This window comes from Tupaia chinensis, unplaced genomic scaffold (assembly GCF_000334495.1).
Source record: "Tupaia chinensis unplaced genomic scaffold, TupChi_1.0 Scaffold000673_1, whole genome shotgun sequence".
Classification (NCBI taxonomy): Eukaryota; Metazoa; Chordata; class Mammalia; order Scandentia; family Tupaiidae; genus Tupaia; species Tupaia belangeri.
Window position 1 is genome coordinate 1,107,975 of NW_006160196.1, and position 18,163 is coordinate 1,126,137.

Here is an 18,163-nt window from a genome sequence, read left to right on the forward strand (position 1 = left end):
GTAGCTTGCTTTCTCACTTTTGCCCTCTCTCTCTCTCTCTCTCTGGACAAATAAAAATAAATGAATTAATAAATAAAATTAAATAAATAATTACAAAAACTTTCACTTGTTTAAAAATAAATAAATAAAATAAATGAATGAATAAATAAATTTAAAAAATAATACTCTTCCAGGGCTAGTTGGTGGCAAGATGGTGAAGGCGGCTGAATTCCACGTGGCTGACTGAATGGTTCAAGTTCCAGACCTGGCAGCTTGCTTTCTCACTTTCTCTTTTATCACTCTGTGGTCAAATTAAAATAAATAAATGGATAAATAAAATAATTTTGTTTAAAAAATACTGAGGACCAGCTGTTGGCATAATGGCTATGTCGCTGGACTCCATGTAGTTAACCGTGGTTCGAGTCCCGGACCCGGTGGCTTAAACTCACGCTGGGCGTGTGTGCATATGTGCCCCAAGATCCCAAGAGGAGAATGGAGGAGAAGGGATTGCGATGTGGCCATCCCCCCGGGGGGGTGATTTCTCGCTTTCTGTCTCTCTCTGTCTTTCTGGCAAATACACGTGCCCTATAGCAAAAAAATAAAACCTCTTTAAAAAAAAACCAGAAAATCGAAATTTGTCCACACACACACACGCGCGCGCACGCACTGGCCGTAGAAGTGCCAGTTTGCAGCAGGCTGGACAGCAGCACGGGGGTAAAACAGGGTACTCTGCAAGGCCATCCCACATGGGAAGGCTCCCGGCTCAAGTCCAGACCTCCCTGAGTGCAGGGACATGTGTGTGCCCACGACCCCAGCCAGATGAGGCTGCGGTGGATCACGGCATCAAGACCCAGCTGGGGGGGGAGGAGCGTGCTCTCGCTCTCACCACTGAAATAATAATAATAATAATAATAATAAACTCAAAAAGAATTGCCGGGGCCAGCAAGTGGTGTAGTGGTTAAGGCTCTGGACTTCCACATGGTCTTGGTCAACTGCACTTCAAGTCCCAGACCCGGTGACTTGAAAAGTCATGCCAGCACCCGTGCATGAGAGCCCCAAATCCCAAGACTGGAGAAGGGATTGTGGCGCGGCCATGTCCCCTGGGGGGAGGTGATTTTTCTCTCGCTTTCCCTCTGACCAGCGTGCACCCTATGGCAAAAACCTTAAAAAAAACACAAAATTGCCAGTTTGCGCCTTCCCCCCTCCCACCCCCACTGAACCTGCCTTTTCCCTGTGACATCTCACCTCCTGACACAGGTTCGATGACCTCCTACAGCTAGGACCTCTCAGAGCCGGGCTCACACAGGCCCCTGGGCTCCTCATAGGCTGAGCCCCCGCTGAGCCCAGTGCCATTCCCCAAACCTGCCCACTCCCCTGGGTTCCCCATTGCCGGCAAGACCCCACTCTGTCCCTGTCACCAGACCACGTGTCTGAGCGCCATGCTCCCCACCCCCTCTCAGTCCCAGTACCCGGTACCCAAGCTCCACCCTCCTGCCCCCTTAATCTGTCCTGTAGCCCCCTCTGACCAGCTCAGAACTTTTCTGCTCCCACCTGGACCCTCAACCCAGCCTCTTCCCTGCCTTCCCAAACTCCCGTTCATCCTTCCCACACCCAGAGGCGACTCCACCCCTTCCGTGGCTCCCCAGCACCCCAGGACACAGGTCCAGCCCCCCGGGTGTCCTCCAGGCCCCCTTGGTCCCCGATCTGTCCTGTAGCCCCCTCTGACCAGCTCAGAACTTTTCTGCTCCCACCTGGACCCTCAACCCAGCCTCTTCCCTGCCTTCCCAAACTCCCGTTCATCCTTCCCACACCCAGAGGCGACTCCACCCCTTCCGTGGCTCCCCAGCACCCCAGGACACAGGTCCAGCCCCCCGGGTGTCCTCCAGGCCCCCTTGGTCCCCGCCTTCGGCCTCCTCAGCTGCCTTTCTCATGACAACGGCCTGGGCCTCGCACTCTGAACTTTGCCCCATTTTCAAACCAAGCCCCCTGGTCACTGGGGCTTTCTGCAGGAGCTGCTCCCGTCTGGATCACTTCCATGCCCTCTCCAGCCCGCCTCCCACAGTCCAACTCCAACTTGGCCATCAGATGTGGCCTCACGGGCGCTCCTCCACCAGAAACCACTGGCGACACCCTGTGGCCCGTCCCCAGTCTTAGCCAGGTTTGCCCAGGCCCCCCCCCTGGCAGTCCACCGACCGCCCCTGGGGTGTCTTCCTCACCAGCCAGACCAGCGGCTGTGCAAGTTTCTGACACCACCCCCCTGCCCTGCCGGTAAGATGCCTCTGAGCACTGGAGCCACGACGTGCGTGGTTCACGTCCACACCCCCTGCAAGGCCACGGCCCCACACAACACGCCTGACGGCGCACTAACGCGGGAACCAGAGCAGTCCCCACACCCCGCAGGGTAGCCTGAGAGCAGGACGCCCCAACCCACTGCGAAGACTGCCGCTGCGGGCCAGGCGCACCCCGCGGGCTGCCCACACCCTGTCTAGTGCCAGCAGTGCCCCGGGCACCCAGCCTGAGTCCTTCCAGTGGCACGCCCAGATGTCGCCCCGGTTTCCAGTGCTGGACGCTGTCGGGGGCTATCACAGGAATTAACCTGTTCCACTCTCACTGTAACCCCGCGGGGGAGGCTCTGTTTTACCGCACAGTCGAGAAAAGAGGCCCAGAGAGGGGTGGTGGTTTGCCCAAAGCCACACAGCACATGGCTCAGGAGAATTCGCTGACCCCAGGCAAGGGCCGCTAAGTACGCAGTCCGAGCCTCCCGGCTTGGGAGCTCTGTGTGATGGACAGACGGATGGGCAGATGCGCGGATGGACGGGTGGACAGATGCACGGATGAACGAGTGAACACATGAATGAAGGCAGCCAAAAGAGAGAAAAAGCGAGGCAACGAGACAGAGACACGAGGAGAAGCAGGACGGAGCCCAGGAGTTCATCGCCGACCAAGAGGGGCACAGACCCAGGGCCTCCCCAGGAAAGGACGCTCGCAGGGAACGTCCTTGGGAGGGTCCTCAGTGCCAGGAACCGGGGAAGGGGCGGGCCGAGGGACGGCGTCTGGGGGGGTGGGGCTGGGGACGCCCCGGACTGGGACCGAACGCCTCACCCTGGGTCTGTGGGGTCAACTATGAACGTCGTGCAGGTCTTCTTCCTGAAGATCCTGGGGATCCAGCTCTGGGAACAGGAACGAGAGGCGGGGGGCCGGGGGGGTCGGTTCAGTCCATGGGCCCCGCTGTCACCCGCCCGGTGCCCTAGTCCCAGACCCGGATGCTCGAGACCCAGCGCCCTCCTCCCCCAGGTTCAGGAATCTCTACCGCAGCCGCCCTCCTACCCGTCCCCAGGAACCCCACAATCTGCGCCCCTCCACCTCCTCCCTCTGCCCAAGAATGTGGGTCTCCGGCTCCCCCACCTCCCCGGGAACTAGGAGCCCAGGCCCTCGGAACCGGGGCCCGCGTCGTACCTGCTCCTTCTCGGGGCCCACCATGCTGCCGCAGCCCTGCAGCCCAGCGGGCGCCCCACATTCCCTCCACCAACCTCCCCTACTTTCAGACCCGCCCAGGACAAACCGGATCCGTCAGTTCGCGGCCCAGCCCGGGGCGGGGCCAGGCCTGGGAGGCGGGGAGTCCCGGAGGCTGGGGCAGCCCGAGGGCGGCGGAGGGAGCGCGGGAGGGGGGGCACAGACCCAGAAAGGGGTGTCAGAGATGAGGGGAGGGACACGGTGATGGGGAGAGACACAAAGACTTGGGTGTGGAGCAGAGACTCAGACAGGAGGAGGCAGAGATTTGGGGAGAGGGGGTACACTGACCCAGAGACAGCGGGAGACAGAGATTTAGGAGGAGCCAGAGAAGCAGAGGTGTGGGCTGCAGAGAGGAGGGGCCCATTGACCCAGAGAGAGCGCAGAGGCTTCGTGGGGTGCAGAGACTCAGAGTGAAAGGGAGCCCTGCGGGGCGAGGCTCACAGAAGTGGATGCCAGGTGGACGGGACACGGTGACTGAGGGGCGACAGACACTTAGCCGGGGGCAGGGACAGCCCCTGGTGGTGGTTACGGCAGCTAGTTGGATCCCACAGAGCCCACCGCGGACTTGAACACCGTGCCCCAAGTTCCAGCAGGACGGACAGATGGAGAGGGTTTGCGGCACGACCACACGGGGGCGCTTTCTCCCCTCTTTCTCACTCGCATCCTGGCAATTAAAACACAGGGGCGGAGTTTTGGTGGAGGGGTACATGGGCCCAGAGAGAGGGGGACAGCTCAGAGTGAGGGGGACAGAGTCCTGCTGGGGGTGGGGCCCTGAGAGAGTGGGAGACAGAAATGAAGGGGCCCATAAAGAAGACGGAGGAGCCGGCAGGTGGCGTGGTGGTTAGGGTCGCTGGACTCCCACCCACGCGGCCAACCCTGGTTGGAGTCCCGGACCTGGCGACTTGCTTTCTCACTTTCTCTTTCTCTCTTTCTGTCCCTCTTTAGTCAAATTTAAATAAGGTTAAATACAATAATTATTTTTTAAAATTATTTATAGAAAAAAAAAAAAAGACCGGTGGAGCCCCAAAGCCCAGTGAAGGCAGGTGAGTGGGAGACCGGCAGGCAGGCAGGCCGGCCGCTGTCCCTGCCAGCTCTCTGTTGAGGACAGCTGGGGCCTGCGTAACCTGAGCCCTCGTCCCCTCCCCTAGCTGTATTTATAGCCCTGGCCTGGACAGGTCTCCTGCTCCCACATCTGAGTGCCAGGGACAGGAGGTCACGGGCATGGGGGGCAGGGTCTCTTTCTCCCCGCCCCTCAGCCCCCATATTGGCATCCACTCTGGCTGGAAACACACCCGAGTCTAACCAATCCTCCCACTGCAGGGGTATGACCCCTCTATCCCATCCCTCTGCCCAGAGGTGTTCTGGGTCCCCCAACCTGATCCGCTAAAAATGGGGGCTTTTGTCTTTACAGCTGCCAAATACTTGTAAGCAGTGGAGCGTCCAGTTCCTCCTCGCCCTCTCTCCCGGCCAGGGGAGACCCCTCTGCCCAAACCCTCCCCAGCAGCCAGGAGGAGGCCAGCAGGGGAGGGGCAGGCGGCTCTGACCCAGAATAACTCATGTCCAGAGTAAATTTAGCCATAGAGAGGGGAGGGGGAAGACCCTATTGGCTAGGGAGTGGGGAGGGAGGGCCCAGGACAGGGGTTAGGGGGCTCTCCAGTCAGCCTCAGGGGGGCGTCCAGAGCAGCTTAGGGGAGAGGAAGACAGACAGCAGAGACCGAGGGAGACATAGTGAAGGAGAGACGCAGAGAGCCAGGCCCAACAGGGGACAGACCCCATATTTGCCCCCATAGCCACAGACGCAGCTGCAGCCAGCCCTGGGAGAAGCTCTGCTGCTTGTCTGTCCCCATGGGCCACTGTGGGCCATGGCTGCACACTTCTGTCCTCTGGGCTGCCGTGGCCAGCCTGCTCCTCCCCCCGGCCATGACCCAGCAGCTGAGAGGGGCTGGGCCAGGCCTCAGCAACTGGAACAACAATGCGGGAGTCGCCGGGCTCGCAGGGGACGCGGCCGAGTTTGGTCACCATATCCGCAGTCACGGAGACCGTCAAGATGAGGATGTCTCCACAGAGAACGGGCATCGTCTCCGCAGCCACAGAGACCCTGGGGAGAAGGACGAGGCTATCTCTGGGGAGTATGGCCACAGGTACCCAGGCCGCCCGGTGGGAGACGAGGATGGCTCTGAGGAGGAGGTCTTCACAGAGCATGCTCGGCCAGCCCCTGGGCACCGAGGCCAGGGGAATGAGGAGGTGGGAGGCTCAGCTGAGCATGGGCACCACATCCCCCGCCACGGGCCCCCCCCCCCCCCGCCACGGGAGCCAGGGCCATCTAGACGAGGATGAGGACGAAATCGTGTCCAGCGAGCACCGCCACCGCAGCCTCAGGCATGCCCGCCGAGGCCACAGAGGGGACGACGGTGAGGAAGAGGAGGTGGAGGAGGAGCGGGAGGAGGAAGACGTCTCTGTTGAGTATGGACACCAGGCCCACAGGCATGGAGGCCACGGGGAGGAAGAGGAAGAGGATGAGGATCCCTCTGAAGAACACCACCACGTTCCTAGCCACAAGCACCACGGCCATGAAGAAGAGGAGGAGGAGGAAGATGATGCAGTCTCCTCAGAATATGGACACCACGTCCACTTGCACCGAGGCCACAAGAAGGAGGAGGATGAGGACGTCTCAGAGGAACACCACCATCATGTCCTCAGGCACGGAAGCCACAGAGAAGAAGAAGATGATGTCTCCGATGAGTATGGACACCAGGTCCACCTGCACCGAGGCCATGGGAAGGAAGACGAAGAGGACGCCTTAGAGGAGCACCACCATCATGTCCCTGACCACAGGCACCTAGGCCACAGAGACAAGGACAATGAAGATGACGATGTGTCCACCGAACACTGGCACCAAGTTCCCAGACACTCCCATCACGGCCTTGGAGATGAGAAAGAAGAAGAAGTCACAGTCAAGTTCGGCCACCATGCTGCAAGCCACCAACCCCAACGCCACAAGAGGGAGGAGGAGGAGGACTTCCAAGGTGATTCTAAAGCAGAAGACCTTGGCCATCACCAGCACGGGGTCCCCAGGGAAGAAGAAGACATGTCTGCTGAATTTGGCCACCAGGTCCCCAGCCATAGACAACAAAGCCACCAAGATGAAGAGAGTGGTCATGGTCACAGAGGGTCCATCGAAGAGGAGATTAGCCACCAGCCTCCCGAACACGTGGGGGTCGTGGATAGAAGCCGCTTGAGGGAGGATGACTCTGAAGAGGAAGAGGAGGAAGACCACAGCACCCATGAGGAAGATGAAGGTTCAGACCAGGGAGAGGAAGGTGCCCACCATAGCAGTCTGGACGAGGAAGAAGAGGAGGATGAGGAGGAGGGTCATGGCCTCAGCCTGAGCCAGGAGGAGGAAGATGAGGAGGAGGAGGAGGAAGAGGAGAGGAGGGAGGAAGAGAGGGCTTCGGTTCAGGTCCCACTGAGCCAAGACCACAGGGAAGAGGAGGAGCTGGAGGAAGGAGAACTGCCATTCACGATCATCCCCGATCCCCTGGCCAGGAGGGAGGTGGCAGCAGAGGCTTCCAGTGAGGAGGAGAGTGGCGAGGACACAGGTGAGTGGCCGGCCGGGTGGGGCAGGGAGGAAGGGAGTCAGCCTGTGTCACTGCTATCCTCCTGTCCCCACAGGTCTGCAGGACGCCCCAGTGTATGGGAACTACCAGCCAGGGTCCCTGTGTGGTTACTGCTCCTTCTGCAACGTATGTCCCCACAGATGCACATGCAATCTGTCCCTAGCGTTTATCCCGGGGGCCCTGGGGTGCCATGAGAGGGCTCTGAGCACAGGCAGGACAGGAACAGTTCCTAGTGAGGAGAGATTTCTGGGGCCATGTGAGGGACAAACAGGAGGCTGGGAGGAGGCTGAGGCGATGGTGCGGGAAGGGAGAGGACTAGATTTGAGCTGCACCAGGGAGGTGGGGACATGGACAGGCGCGGTGGCAAGGAGGGGACAGGAGGATTGACAGGATATGGCGAGAATAGGGAGGGGGACACCAGCTGGAAGACATGTGTTCTTCGAAGTAAGAACCAGGGCCAGGGGAGAGGAGAAAAGCGGGTGTGAGGGGAAGATGCTGAGGTCGGTGGTGGAGGCCAAGAGGGTGAGGAGTCTGGAGAGGTGTCCAGGGGTCAGGAGTGGATGACCACGAGGGGTTAGGGTTTCCGGCTAAGCAGGCTCTGCCGGTCCCCAGAGATGCACCGAATGTGAGAGCTGCCATTGTGACGAGGAGAACATGGGCGAGCACTGCGACCAGTGTCAGGTGAGACTTCCCTGGGTCTGGAGGTGCCACCAGGTCCCTGGGCCATCTGAGCACCCCAGCCCTAAATCCTGGCCTCTGATCCCAAACTGACCCTTAGCAATAATGTAACCTTGAGCCCACCATAACCCCGCCTCCAGCCGGACTCCGCCCCTGACCACGCCTACCTCCCCTCTCCGTCCCCAGCACTGTCAGTTCTGCTACCTCTGCCCGCTGGTCTGCGAAACTGTCTGCACTCCTGGTGAGCACGGGCGGGGCCGGCCTGGAAGGCGGTGGGGCGCACCCATGCAGGCAGGCGTGGCCAAGGCTGTGAGCCGGTGGCAGTAGCGGGGTCTGTTCTGCAGGAACTGGGGTTACTGAGGCCAAGAGGTTAGAAAGCCTGGAGGGGCGAGGGGCGGGCCTAAAGCCGAGTGGGCGGGCCCGATGCCAGTGGACAGCGAGGAGGCGGGGCTGGTGAAGGGCAGAAACACCCAGAACCAGAAGGGGCGGGGCCGTGGAAGGAGTCCCAGGAGGAGAAACGCACTCTGAGAATGAGTTAGGAAAATGAGGCGGGGCTAGCCCTAATCTCGCAGTCCACACTGATTAGCCCCCTGGTTTCGCTCGTGGAGTACCCCTCAAGCCTCTTCTCTCTGATCTCCCACAGGAAGCTACGTCGACTATTTCTCTTCGTCCTTATACCAGTAAGTGTAAAGGGGAGGAGGGTGAGTTTAGGGACCCTGTATTTTTGTTGTTGTTTTTGTTTTTTGGAGAGGTTTTTGCAACATGTCGCCTGCACTCGCCAGACAGAGAGACAGAGAGACAGAAAGCGAGAAATCACCCCCCAGGGGGGGATGGCCGCGCCGCAATCCCTTCTCCTCCAATTCTCCTCTCGGGATCTTGGGCACGCACACACACGCGCCTGGCGTGAGTTTAAGTCACCGGGTCCGGGACGCGAACCGCGGTCGACTACGTGGGAGTCCAGCGACATACATGGGAGTCTAGCGACATAGCTATTATGCTAACAGCTGATCCCTGAGCACCCTGTTTTGAGAAATGCTGCCCTGCTTCAAATTATCTTCCCCATCCGTGAAGTTGGCAGGGTGATGCTCTCTAAGGGTCCTGGGGCGAGCTTTGGACACTTCGGCTATTTCACCTCAGCCTCGTCCCCTCCAGAGCCCTGGCGGACATGCTGGAAACGCCGGAACCCTGACCTGGCCGCGCTGCTGCGGCTGCGGCTGCCACGTAGATATACCTCCCCTCGCCCGCCAACCCCTTTCCACGAGCCATATTTATTTCTCTGAATAAACGTGCTCCCCGAAATGTCAGAGTCAAGCGTGGGATCTGGATTCTCAGGGCGCCAGGAGAGGGGGTCCTAGACTCGGGCCTGGGGAATAAATGGCGCGGGAGTTGGGGGCTGGACTCCTGAGTCCGCGAGGTGGTTGGTTTTGCTTAACGTCCTGACCAAAAAAAACAGTCAACCCGGGAGTTTTTTGAAACAGTTCTCTTTACCCGTGATCACTGAGTGACGCCTGCAGCGGGGTGACCGACCGGGAGTCAGAGGCGAGGACTCCCCCACCGTCCCCTGTCCCCCCACGCCACGTCGTCCAGTGGCATCGTGGAAAGAGGATTCTCCCATGCAAACCCCGGAGCCGGAGGGTAACGGGGAGCGCAATTCCGCGCCCCCCGCCCCTGGGGCACGGACACGGCCACAGCACGGGGGCGGGGAGGCCCCGGGGACACGAGACACGGAGGAAGGGGAGGGGACCCCGCCCGCAGATGACCCCGGGGACCGGCGACCAGAAGCGGCGGGGCGGGGCTGAGGGGCACAGGGGGCGAGGCTTGTAGCAGCGAGTCCCCCTCCCCTCCGGTCGGACGAAGAAGGAAGACTTGGGCCCCGCGACTGGGCAGGAAACGGGGGAGGGGGCAGCCTCCCCCCGCATGCGGCCCGGGAGGGAAGCCCCGCCCCCTTCCCGCGGGTAAAGGGCACCCGTCTCCTGTTGGAAACTGATCAATAAATTACAAAGTAGAGAAAAAGGGAGGCGGAAGTTTGGGGCGGGATTTCTTCCGGCCCTCTTCTTTCCCCCTCTCAGTCCAGTTCATGTGGTTTGGTCCAGGCCCAGTCCATTTGTGAGGCGGGGACACGCACTCCCCGCTCGTCTGTACAGTTGGTCCAGTCCGCGGCGAGCTCCCCCGCCCGCTCTCCCCGGCGAGACCAGACTCTGGGCACGAGGGGGAACAGCCCAACCTCTGGAGGAGTCTTCCATCTGAGAGAGGTCACCTGCATGACGCGGGGCAGCGCGTGGAGCAGTGAAGATCCACGGTGCCGCCCCGCACCCCCACGGCCGCCCCGCACAGTCCTCACCTGCAGGCCGACACTAGCAGGAGTAGGTCCGGACTGAAACGCCGTCTGCCCGGGAACTTCCAGAAGTCTGGCCTGGAGGAAAAGCGAGCAGCCGCTCAGCCTGGAGCACCCGCAGCCCACCTTTCTCCTTAAGGGTTTCTCTGAGCTCTAGCCTCGACCCCAGGAACCTTGAATTTCCATTCCCGCGCACCCGCCAGGCTCCACGTCGGTTTCCCTCCCTTCCCCGCAGCCGGGGACTCAAACATGGCACTAGGCGAGCTCATCTGCCACCCAGAGGAAGGAGTCTGGAATACTGGAGAGGTCCATTTGTCAGGGGTAGGGGAGAAAGAATGAGGCCATTTCAGAATCTGGACGGTCGAGCTGGTCCCTTTCCCACCCTGGGGAAGAGGGAGGAGGAGCTGTCGCGTTTGTGAGCCCCCCACCTTCCGACTGCAACTTGCGGAGAGGGAGCCCCGGCGAGCCCAAGGCTCCTGCTGCAGCCGAACGGAAATTAGGGGGCAACATCTCGGCTGAGTCGGGGGTTACGCCTCGGAGGTCCTTCTCTCGGAACATCTTCCGCCAGGATGGGGAGCGGCTGAACGACTTGGCGCTGTCCTAGGTATAGAAACCCGGCAGCCGATGAGAGTTGGGTCCCCTTCTGACCCCTCCCCGCCCTTGACTCCACCCCTCGCGTCTCTCCCTTGGCCCCGCCCCCATAGCTCCTCCTCGCGGGATTCCGCCAGGGGCGGGGTCTCCAGACCTGATGCCGCGCCCACCTCGTCCAGCCGTCTGTCTGTGCCTAAGGAGATGAGGTTGCTGAATTCTTTCTCCAGGAGCTGCCGGGCCTGAAGAGGGGAGGTGGGTGGCGAGGGGTTGGAGCGTGCAGTCTGTGAAATGCCGCGCACGCTGCAGCGGAAGGTGGGGGGCCGAGTGGCAGCTCACCTGCGCGTTCTGTGTGGGGATCTGCAGAAGCAAGGCTAAGTCGGAGTAGTCGAAGGTCTCATCCAGGGCCAGCAGCGCCCCGTGCACCCCGCTTTCCGTGAGGTTCGTGGCGAATTCCTTTAGGCCCAGCCCGGATACCCAACCCATGACCCGCTCATTGGACCACACCATCACGTCTGGGGACAGAAGGAACCTTTAGACGGGGCCCTTCCCGCGGCCATGCCCGTCCAGTTTTAGCCCATACCTCCATCCCCATTTTCTCTCCTGACCGCACCCCGTATTGACTCAGTCTCGAGGGTGGTGCTCTTCTTTGGCGCCCGCCCCCATTGCTCCTCCTACTCCTCCGGCCACTCCCCTTCCCCAAAGGACTCAGAGGCCTCTACGCACGCACCTCGGATCTGGGTCTGACTCTCTTCCCTCCTCCGTTCCAAGTCCTTCCGGTCATAGTTGAGCCGTTTCAGGCACATGATCCCATAATGCAGACTCACCCTGAGCAGCAGCACAAGTGGAGTCACGGAAGCGCATTCACAGCCCCACTGGCTGCCATTCCTGTTTGCCCTCCCCATTGGCTGTCTACTTCTGGGAGAGGGGCATCGGCAGTTCTTATTGGCTAACTCAGAAGGGCGTGGGGTGAACTTGCCAAGGTCTCTCAGGCTCTGAGCTTTTCCTAGGGGCTATCTTACCAGTGGTGGAAGGGGCACAGAGTCAGGGATTCCTGACAACCCAGGCTAAAGGGCCAAAGATAATCCTAAAACTATCCCATCACCAGTCCCATTGGCCAAAGCCCCTCTAGGGGTGGGGCTTCCCCTTGGACTGTCCCCACTGGCCAGGCAGCCCCCACCTGTGGAAGCTGTCCACCATCTTGAGTTGGCCCCGGAGCTCCTTCTTGTTAAGGTGATCTAACATTCGAGCATCCACCAGCGACTCCATGAAGTAGCTGCGGTATTGGGGCAGCCCCAGGCTGGTTAGCCAGTCGTTCCCCACCCACTCGTGGTTCATGTCGCCATATGCCAGGATCTGGGGCCATGGGCAGGTGAGGGAGGGGTCAGGCCCTCTGGCCCCTTCCCATGTGTGTAGGAAAGGGGTACAGTCCAGCCCCCCCCAATCCAAGTGAGTTTTTTTCCCCATCCCATGGCAGGATAGTGACCAATCTCTGCTCTGGACAATGGACCAATCCAAAGTTGTGTCCCACCCCTTCCTAATGACAGAACAGACTCTTGGCTACTTGAAGGCCTGGTCCTTGGACCTGCAGTGTCTCCATCACCTGTGGACTTGCTGCAACTGCAGATTCTCAACCCACACTCCGGGCCTACTGAAATGGGCTCCTGGACTCCCACAAGACCCCCAGGTGATGTGAACTACACACTACGTGTGGAAAAGCACTGACCCAACACGGTCCCAACCCAGCCTGACAGCTCTACTCCCCGAGGTCAGGATGGCGGATTCATCCAAAGTAGCGCTCTCCCCAACAAAAGACCATCACTCTTGAAAGGTCTTGCCAATGCTACTCTAAAGCGCCACATCTGGCCCAGGACAGTATCAGAAGTCCTTCACTCCTTTTAGCCTGAGACAACGCACACCTGCCCTGGCTGCAAAGGAAGACCACACTCCTGCTCCACCAGTGGTGAGCTCTTGCCTTCCTCTTAACAAAGTGTAGCTTCTCCTCCCCAACTTTTCATTCAGTGTTCCCACTTTGCCCAGCATAGCCACCCCTCCAACTTGAAGGAAAACAGGCTGCTCAGCAGCGCTCTCTAGTTATAGCAATGGACCAGCCCCTAAAGCCCCCGCAACCCGTGCTAATGGGATGGTCCGTGCACCAGGCTGACCACGAGAAAGTCTGGGCTTCCGCGTCACTCCCCATCGAGTCACAACGAAACAGTCCAGAGTCCACCAGCTCTGCGCAGCACCCCCCGCGGGATGATGGAATGTTCTGGAGAGGGGAGGGGCGGGGCTCAGAGAAGGAGGGGCGTCCATGCAGCGTGCACAGCCTGTTCATGCGCCCACGCCCCGCCCCGCGCCCCCTACCTGCTCCCAGCTGATCTCCTTGGTCTCCTGACCCGTTAGTGGGAAGAGGGGAGAGAAGGGGTGGGTTAAGGGGCAGGCAGAGGAGGACTGAAGGGACCAAAAGACAGCCACAGACTTGGCCCTGCCCCCGCCCCCAGGGAGGGTTAGTGCCATCCCCCAGGCGGCCCGCAGGGGGCACTCACAGGCTTGGTCGTGGCCGTAAGGGACTCCATCTCCTCGTGGGTCATCCACACGTTTCCTGTGGACTGAAGCATGTGGGGGGTGTTAAGGAGGGTGGGAGATGGCTTCATACAGCTATGCGCATCCCGCTTTCTAGCTCAGGGCCAGACAGTGACAGAAAAGGAACGGTCCTTTATTGGGCACCTGACACGTATCAGGCAGAAGAGCGTGGGCTCTGGAATTGGGCAACCTCAGACTGGAAACGGAGCCCTGCTGGCCGGGTGGCTGCGTGGTCCTGGGCAGGACCTCTCTGACCTCACCCAGTGGACAGTGAGGTCCAGATAAGGGCGGCGGGCACTGCAATAGGCAAATGTCTGGTGCTGGTGGTAGGGTCTTCCACATCTACGAGCTACTGCTCTGACAGCCCCTCGAGTCTGACTCCATGCATGGGTTCACAGTGATGTTGCTGCGGACCAGTGTCAGGCACCATGGTAGGTTCTGGAATACGGCCTTCGTGGTCGTGGTGGGGAGACACAATCAACATATTATAAATACTTGGGGAAATCTGAACATAGACTGACTAGATGAAAGGAACGATAACGTCGGTGCTGTCGGGTGCAACACGGGCGTGGTGCGAGAAGAGAGGGAAATGCCGCGGACGTAATTGGGGGCAGCCTGTTAGGATGGCCTCAGTTTCCGCTCAGACAGACACGCACCGGCAGCAAGTGTGGCAAAGGGCTACCGGCTGCCAGATTAGGTAATGGTGCGGACACACTCAGTGTTTGGAATTTCTCTTCATAGAGAGTGGGGACAAAAGAATAATTAGAGAGCAGTTAATGCTGTGGGGGGCTAGGGGTGCTGGGGTGGAGTGACTCCTAGCTGTTGGCTTAGGGAAGGCCGCTCAGGGACAGTGACATGCGAGCTGAGACCACAGGGGGGAGAAAGATCTCGCTTTGGGGAAAACAGGGAGGGGTGTTCCCCACCAAGGGAACAGTAAGTGTCAAGAACGAGTGGGGCACGGAGGGTGTCCAAGCGCCCCTCGGGAAGGACCTGCAGGACAGGGTCGGGGAGGGGGGCAGACTGAGAGAAGGCCGATGTGAAAACCAATGGGAGAAGGGCCTATGGGACAGGCTGGAGTGAGCAGGCCCAGGATTGGCTAGCCTGTGGAAGGAGGCGGGGCCTTGAGGCAGCGAGGACTGGGATTGGCCGCTAGCCGCTCACCGTGCGTGAGGAGGCGGGCGCCGAGGGGGAGGTGAGGGAAACCATCTCCTGGATGGCCAGGCGCAGCTTGAGCCGGTGTAGCGGGTTGCTGATGCCGATCTCGCGCTGGATCTCCGTGTCCGACAAGTTGGCCATGATGGCACCACTCTTAACATTGGCCCGGCAGGCGGCCACGTACCATGCTGGCATGCCTACCCACAGCTGGAGCAGAGGGAGAGACGGGGAACAGGAAGGCAGAGACGGGGGGCAGGCAAACAGCGCCGCACGAGGCACGCGGGAGAAGAAACAGGGCAGGGGTTGCAGGAAGACAGGGAGAGAGAAGGGTCCAAGGTGGAAGGGGAATGAGAGGGATGGGGCAGCGACAGAACGGGGAGAGATAGGAAACAGACCAGAAGGCACAGCCAGAGATGGGGAGAAATGTAGAAAAATGGAGACAGCGAATCCCATAGAGAGAAAGAGACATGCAGAGACAGAGAGAAAGGGAGACCAGGACCCAGGTGGGCGTGGCCAGAGGGGCAAGGGGAGGAGGAGGAGAAAGATGCTGCTTAGATTAACTGGAAGCCAGACCCCTGTGCTCACCTCCCCAGACCGCTGCTGCCCCAGGCTAGGAGCAGGGTGGTGCTAGATAGACTTGCCAGTCGCTAAGGGTGGGGCTGTCAGAGGGACTGGGGATGAACAGAGCATTTCTGGGCCCCGTACCTCCAGCCAGGAGACCACAGTGGGCCCGTCCCAGGCAGCAAAAGGCAGGCCCTGGCGGCAGGCCTCTTCCAGCAATTCGTGCCTGGGAGGCAGAAACCAGGCAGGAGCTGTCAGGGGCAGCCCTTTTTACAGCCCCCCTCACCACACACACACCCCTGTAAAAGCACTTTTATGCAGAAAACATGGTGGAAGGTCAAAAAATATGTGAATTTCCATAAATCCTTTTGCCCTTCTCACCACCCCCATCAAGAAAGAGGGAAAAATAATGAAAAACTATAGGGTCCCCAGACAGGCAAGTTTAGGATCACAGACATCCCTGACCCCAACATCTTCTCAGTTATGTTCACACCATGACCCTCACACACACACACACACACACACACACTCACTTCCTCTTGTTCCTTCGGTCCTTGTCTCCTGGTCCTGTCAGCTTGGCTAAGCCCAGAGGGTCAGTGGCCAGTGTCTCATCAGAAGGTGTTCCAGCTGGAGGTAGGGAGAGATCAAAATTTAGAAAGTCTGCAGGCGGAAGGTAGAATCCTTCCATAAATCCTTTTGCCCTTCTCACCACCCCCATCAAGAAAGAGGGAAAAATAATGAAAAACTGTAGGGTCCCCAGACAGGCAAGTTTAGGATCACAGACATCCCTGACCCCAACATCTTCTCAGTTATGTTCACACCATGACCCTCACACACACACACACACACACACACACACTCACTTCCTCTTGTTCCTTCGGTCCTTGTCTCCTGGTCCTGTCAGCTTGGCTAAGCCCAGAGGGTCAGTGGCCAGTGTCTCATCAGAAGGTGTTCCAGCTGGAGGTAGGGAGAGATCAAAATTTAGAAAGTCTGCAGGCGGAAGGTAGAATCCTTCCTGCTGGGAGTGGTGAGGAAGTAGAGGTCTTGAGGGAATAGTGTGTGAGGCTAATGAGAAAGTGATAAAGCCAGACAGGGACCAATGTCACTTCTCTGGCAGTGAATTGGAGACACCCCCAAAGTGGGGCTGGATACACTGGGTTGACCTTGGTAAAGTAACTAGGGTGTTCTAGTATACACCTAACAACTGTCTCCCTGGGAAGGAATTCCCCGATTAGTACCATTTGCCAATTTCCGTGGTGTAAACAATTCCACCATGGCCAATTTTAAGCTATCAATGCAATGTCACACGGGCCACAAAATTCCCAAAAATGTAACAATCAGTTTTTGCAAGCCAGGAAAACTAGGCTCCACACACCTCTAGAAGGTACTCTGATTTTAGAAAGTACCTCATCGTTTTCATTTAAAAAATAAATAAATGAGGGACCAGAAGATGGTGTAATGGTTATGTCACTGGACTCCCATGTAGTCGATCATAGTCCAAGTCTCACACCAGATCATGAGCATACGTGTCCAAAATTCTGAGAGGAGAACGGAGGAGAGTGGACAGTGGCATGGCCAGCTCCCCGGGGGGTGATTTCTTGCTTTCTGCCTCTCTGTCTCTTCGGGGAGTGCACATGCCCTGCAGAAAATATCTCTCTAAAAAATAAATAAATGAATGGAATAACAAATTCATTTACGCACCCAGCCACACGGCGGGCTCCAGAGGACCCTTTCTTTTTCTTCCCCCTTCCATCTAGCTCTGCCAAGTCCTGTCTCTCCCTCATTCTGAATTAATTACCACATGAATGAGTATCAAACAAATGTGGAAAGAAGAAGGAAGAAAAGGAAGGAGAGAGGAAGAAAGAAAGGTTTAGAATTAGGGTGCTCACCTAAAGAAGAACTGTCCCGGCCTGGGGGTCCCATTCGTCCTTTCTCTTTCTTGCCAAAGAGACGGCCTATTGATGACTTGATGCTCTTCTTCTTTGGGGCTTTGTGCAGGGAATCTGGAGTGCCTTCACTGGATAAGAAGAAAGGAGTGAGGGCAGACCCCTCCTGGGATGCCCTTTCTCCTCACAAGTCTTGTCCACTCCCATCCCATCTTCCCAAGCAAGCCCTCCATGTCCCCACCCCCTTATGCCTGCTGACCTTCCTCGTGAAGGCCCCCCATCTTCCAGGGACCCTGCCTGCAAAGCCAAGGCCTGGGTCATTCTCTCAAGACGGGCAGAGCGGGGGGTGGGTGGCGGGGTGTCTCCTGGGATAGCTGGACCTTCCCCTCGTGGAGCCCCAGCTTCCTCCTTGGGGACATGATTCTGGGGACAGAAAGGCACAGATGCTGGATTGAGTTCAAGAAGGAATGTTGGGGGCTCCTTATTAATTAGGATGTCTACTGAAGGGTGTCTGGAATGGCCCTGGTTTGGAGCACCATATATGGAAATAGTCTAGATCAAGTGGAGGTGAGCTTCAGAAATGTAAAGGCAATAATTGCAGGTTTCCTGGAGCTCGACAGTTCATATTTTAGTTTTTCAGTCTTGGTGTCAGGAGTGGGATACACTTAGTTTCATAGAAAATACATGAGTTACAGGTTCTGAAAGCAGGAAAGATCATGTAAGGCAATAGAATGGGGCTAATATCTCTTTGTTTCCCTCAAAGATCAATTTTAAAGATCTAATTCTAGTTCTCAAATGTATGTTTAGCTATGCAAACAATTTTTAAAAAAAAATCCTATGCAGAAGCTTGCATAAAATGAGTGAAAGTAGACTAGATTTGACGAATGTGAAAGTTAGGGTTCAGAAACCAATGACTCAGCTTCCCCCTTTATCTTCTAAGTTGGAACCTTTTAGAGAAAACTAAGGTTCTTTTGAAAACCATGAGTGTGGGGCCAGCAGGCAGTGTAGTGGTTAAAGTGCTGGATTCCCACATGGCTGACCACAGTTCAAGTCCTGGGTCTAGAGACTTGAAACTCACATTGAGCACATGTGTGTGTGCCCAAACTCCCAGGACAATGGAGGAGAAGGGATTGCAGCATAGTCATCCCCCCAGGGGGTGATTTCTCACTTCCCCTCTTTTTTTTTTTTTTTGGAGAGATTTTCACTGTAGGGCGCGTGCACTCGCCAGACAGACAGAGACATAGAGACAGAAAGCGAGAAATCACCCC

General features: G+C 58.0%; 3 protein-coding genes across 4 annotated transcripts in view; 1 reads left to right on the forward strand and 2 right to left on the reverse strand.

The window, feature by feature from the left end:
* The window catches only part of TRPM4 (transient receptor potential cation channel subfamily M member 4), a 59,856-nt gene extending 56,293 nt beyond the window's left edge, over window positions 1-3,563 (reverse strand). Inside the window, 2 exon segments of the mRNA XM_027776470.1 lie at window positions 3,082-3,149; window positions 3,436-3,563. Of these exon segments, the coding sequence (XP_027632271.1) occupies window positions 3,082-3,149; window positions 3,436-3,459 (92 nt within the window). The 5' untranslated portion in view covers window positions 3,460-3,563.
* A 1,580-nt stretch (window positions 3,564-5,143) lies between these two features.
* HRC (histidine rich calcium binding protein) lies at window positions 5,144-9,045 on the forward strand. The gene is given in 7 exon segments (XM_006160166.2): window positions 5,144-5,769; window positions 5,771-7,091; window positions 7,165-7,235; window positions 7,722-7,790; window positions 7,974-8,028; window positions 8,431-8,467; window positions 8,940-9,045. Coding segments are annotated over 7 exon segments (2,022 nt in total). The 5' UTR covers window positions 5,144-5,337; the 3' UTR covers window positions 8,977-9,045.
* A 213-nt stretch (window positions 9,046-9,258) lies between these two features.
* The window catches only part of PPFIA3 (PPFI scaffold protein A3), an 18,394-nt gene continuing 9,489 nt past the window's right edge, over window positions 9,259-18,163 (reverse strand). Inside the window, exons 16-29 of one of the 2 annotated variants that reach the window (XM_006160167.3) lie at window positions 17,155-17,318; window positions 16,899-17,026; window positions 15,873-15,966; window positions 15,154-15,235; window positions 14,455-14,655; window positions 13,257-13,319; window positions 13,075-13,101; window positions 11,891-12,066; window positions 11,441-11,538; window positions 11,050-11,225; window positions 10,884-10,952; window positions 10,551-10,722; window positions 10,129-10,200; window positions 9,259-10,044 (exon numbers count right to left, since the gene is read on the reverse strand). In XM_006160167.3, coding sequence (XP_006160229.1) covers window positions 10,142-10,200; window positions 10,551-10,722; window positions 10,884-10,952; window positions 11,050-11,225; window positions 11,441-11,538; window positions 11,891-12,066; window positions 13,075-13,101; window positions 13,257-13,319; window positions 14,455-14,655; window positions 15,154-15,235; window positions 15,873-15,966; window positions 16,899-17,026; window positions 17,155-17,318 — 1,509 coding nt within the window. In that variant the 3' untranslated portion in view covers window positions 9,259-10,044; window positions 10,129-10,141. The remainder of the gene's footprint in view (window positions 10,045-10,128; window positions 10,201-10,550; window positions 10,723-10,883; window positions 10,953-11,049; window positions 11,226-11,440; window positions 11,539-11,890; window positions 12,067-13,074; window positions 13,102-13,256; window positions 13,320-14,454; window positions 14,656-15,153; window positions 15,236-15,872; window positions 15,967-16,898; window positions 17,027-17,154; window positions 17,319-18,163) is intronic. The other variant, XM_027776471.1, reaches the window with a different exon arrangement.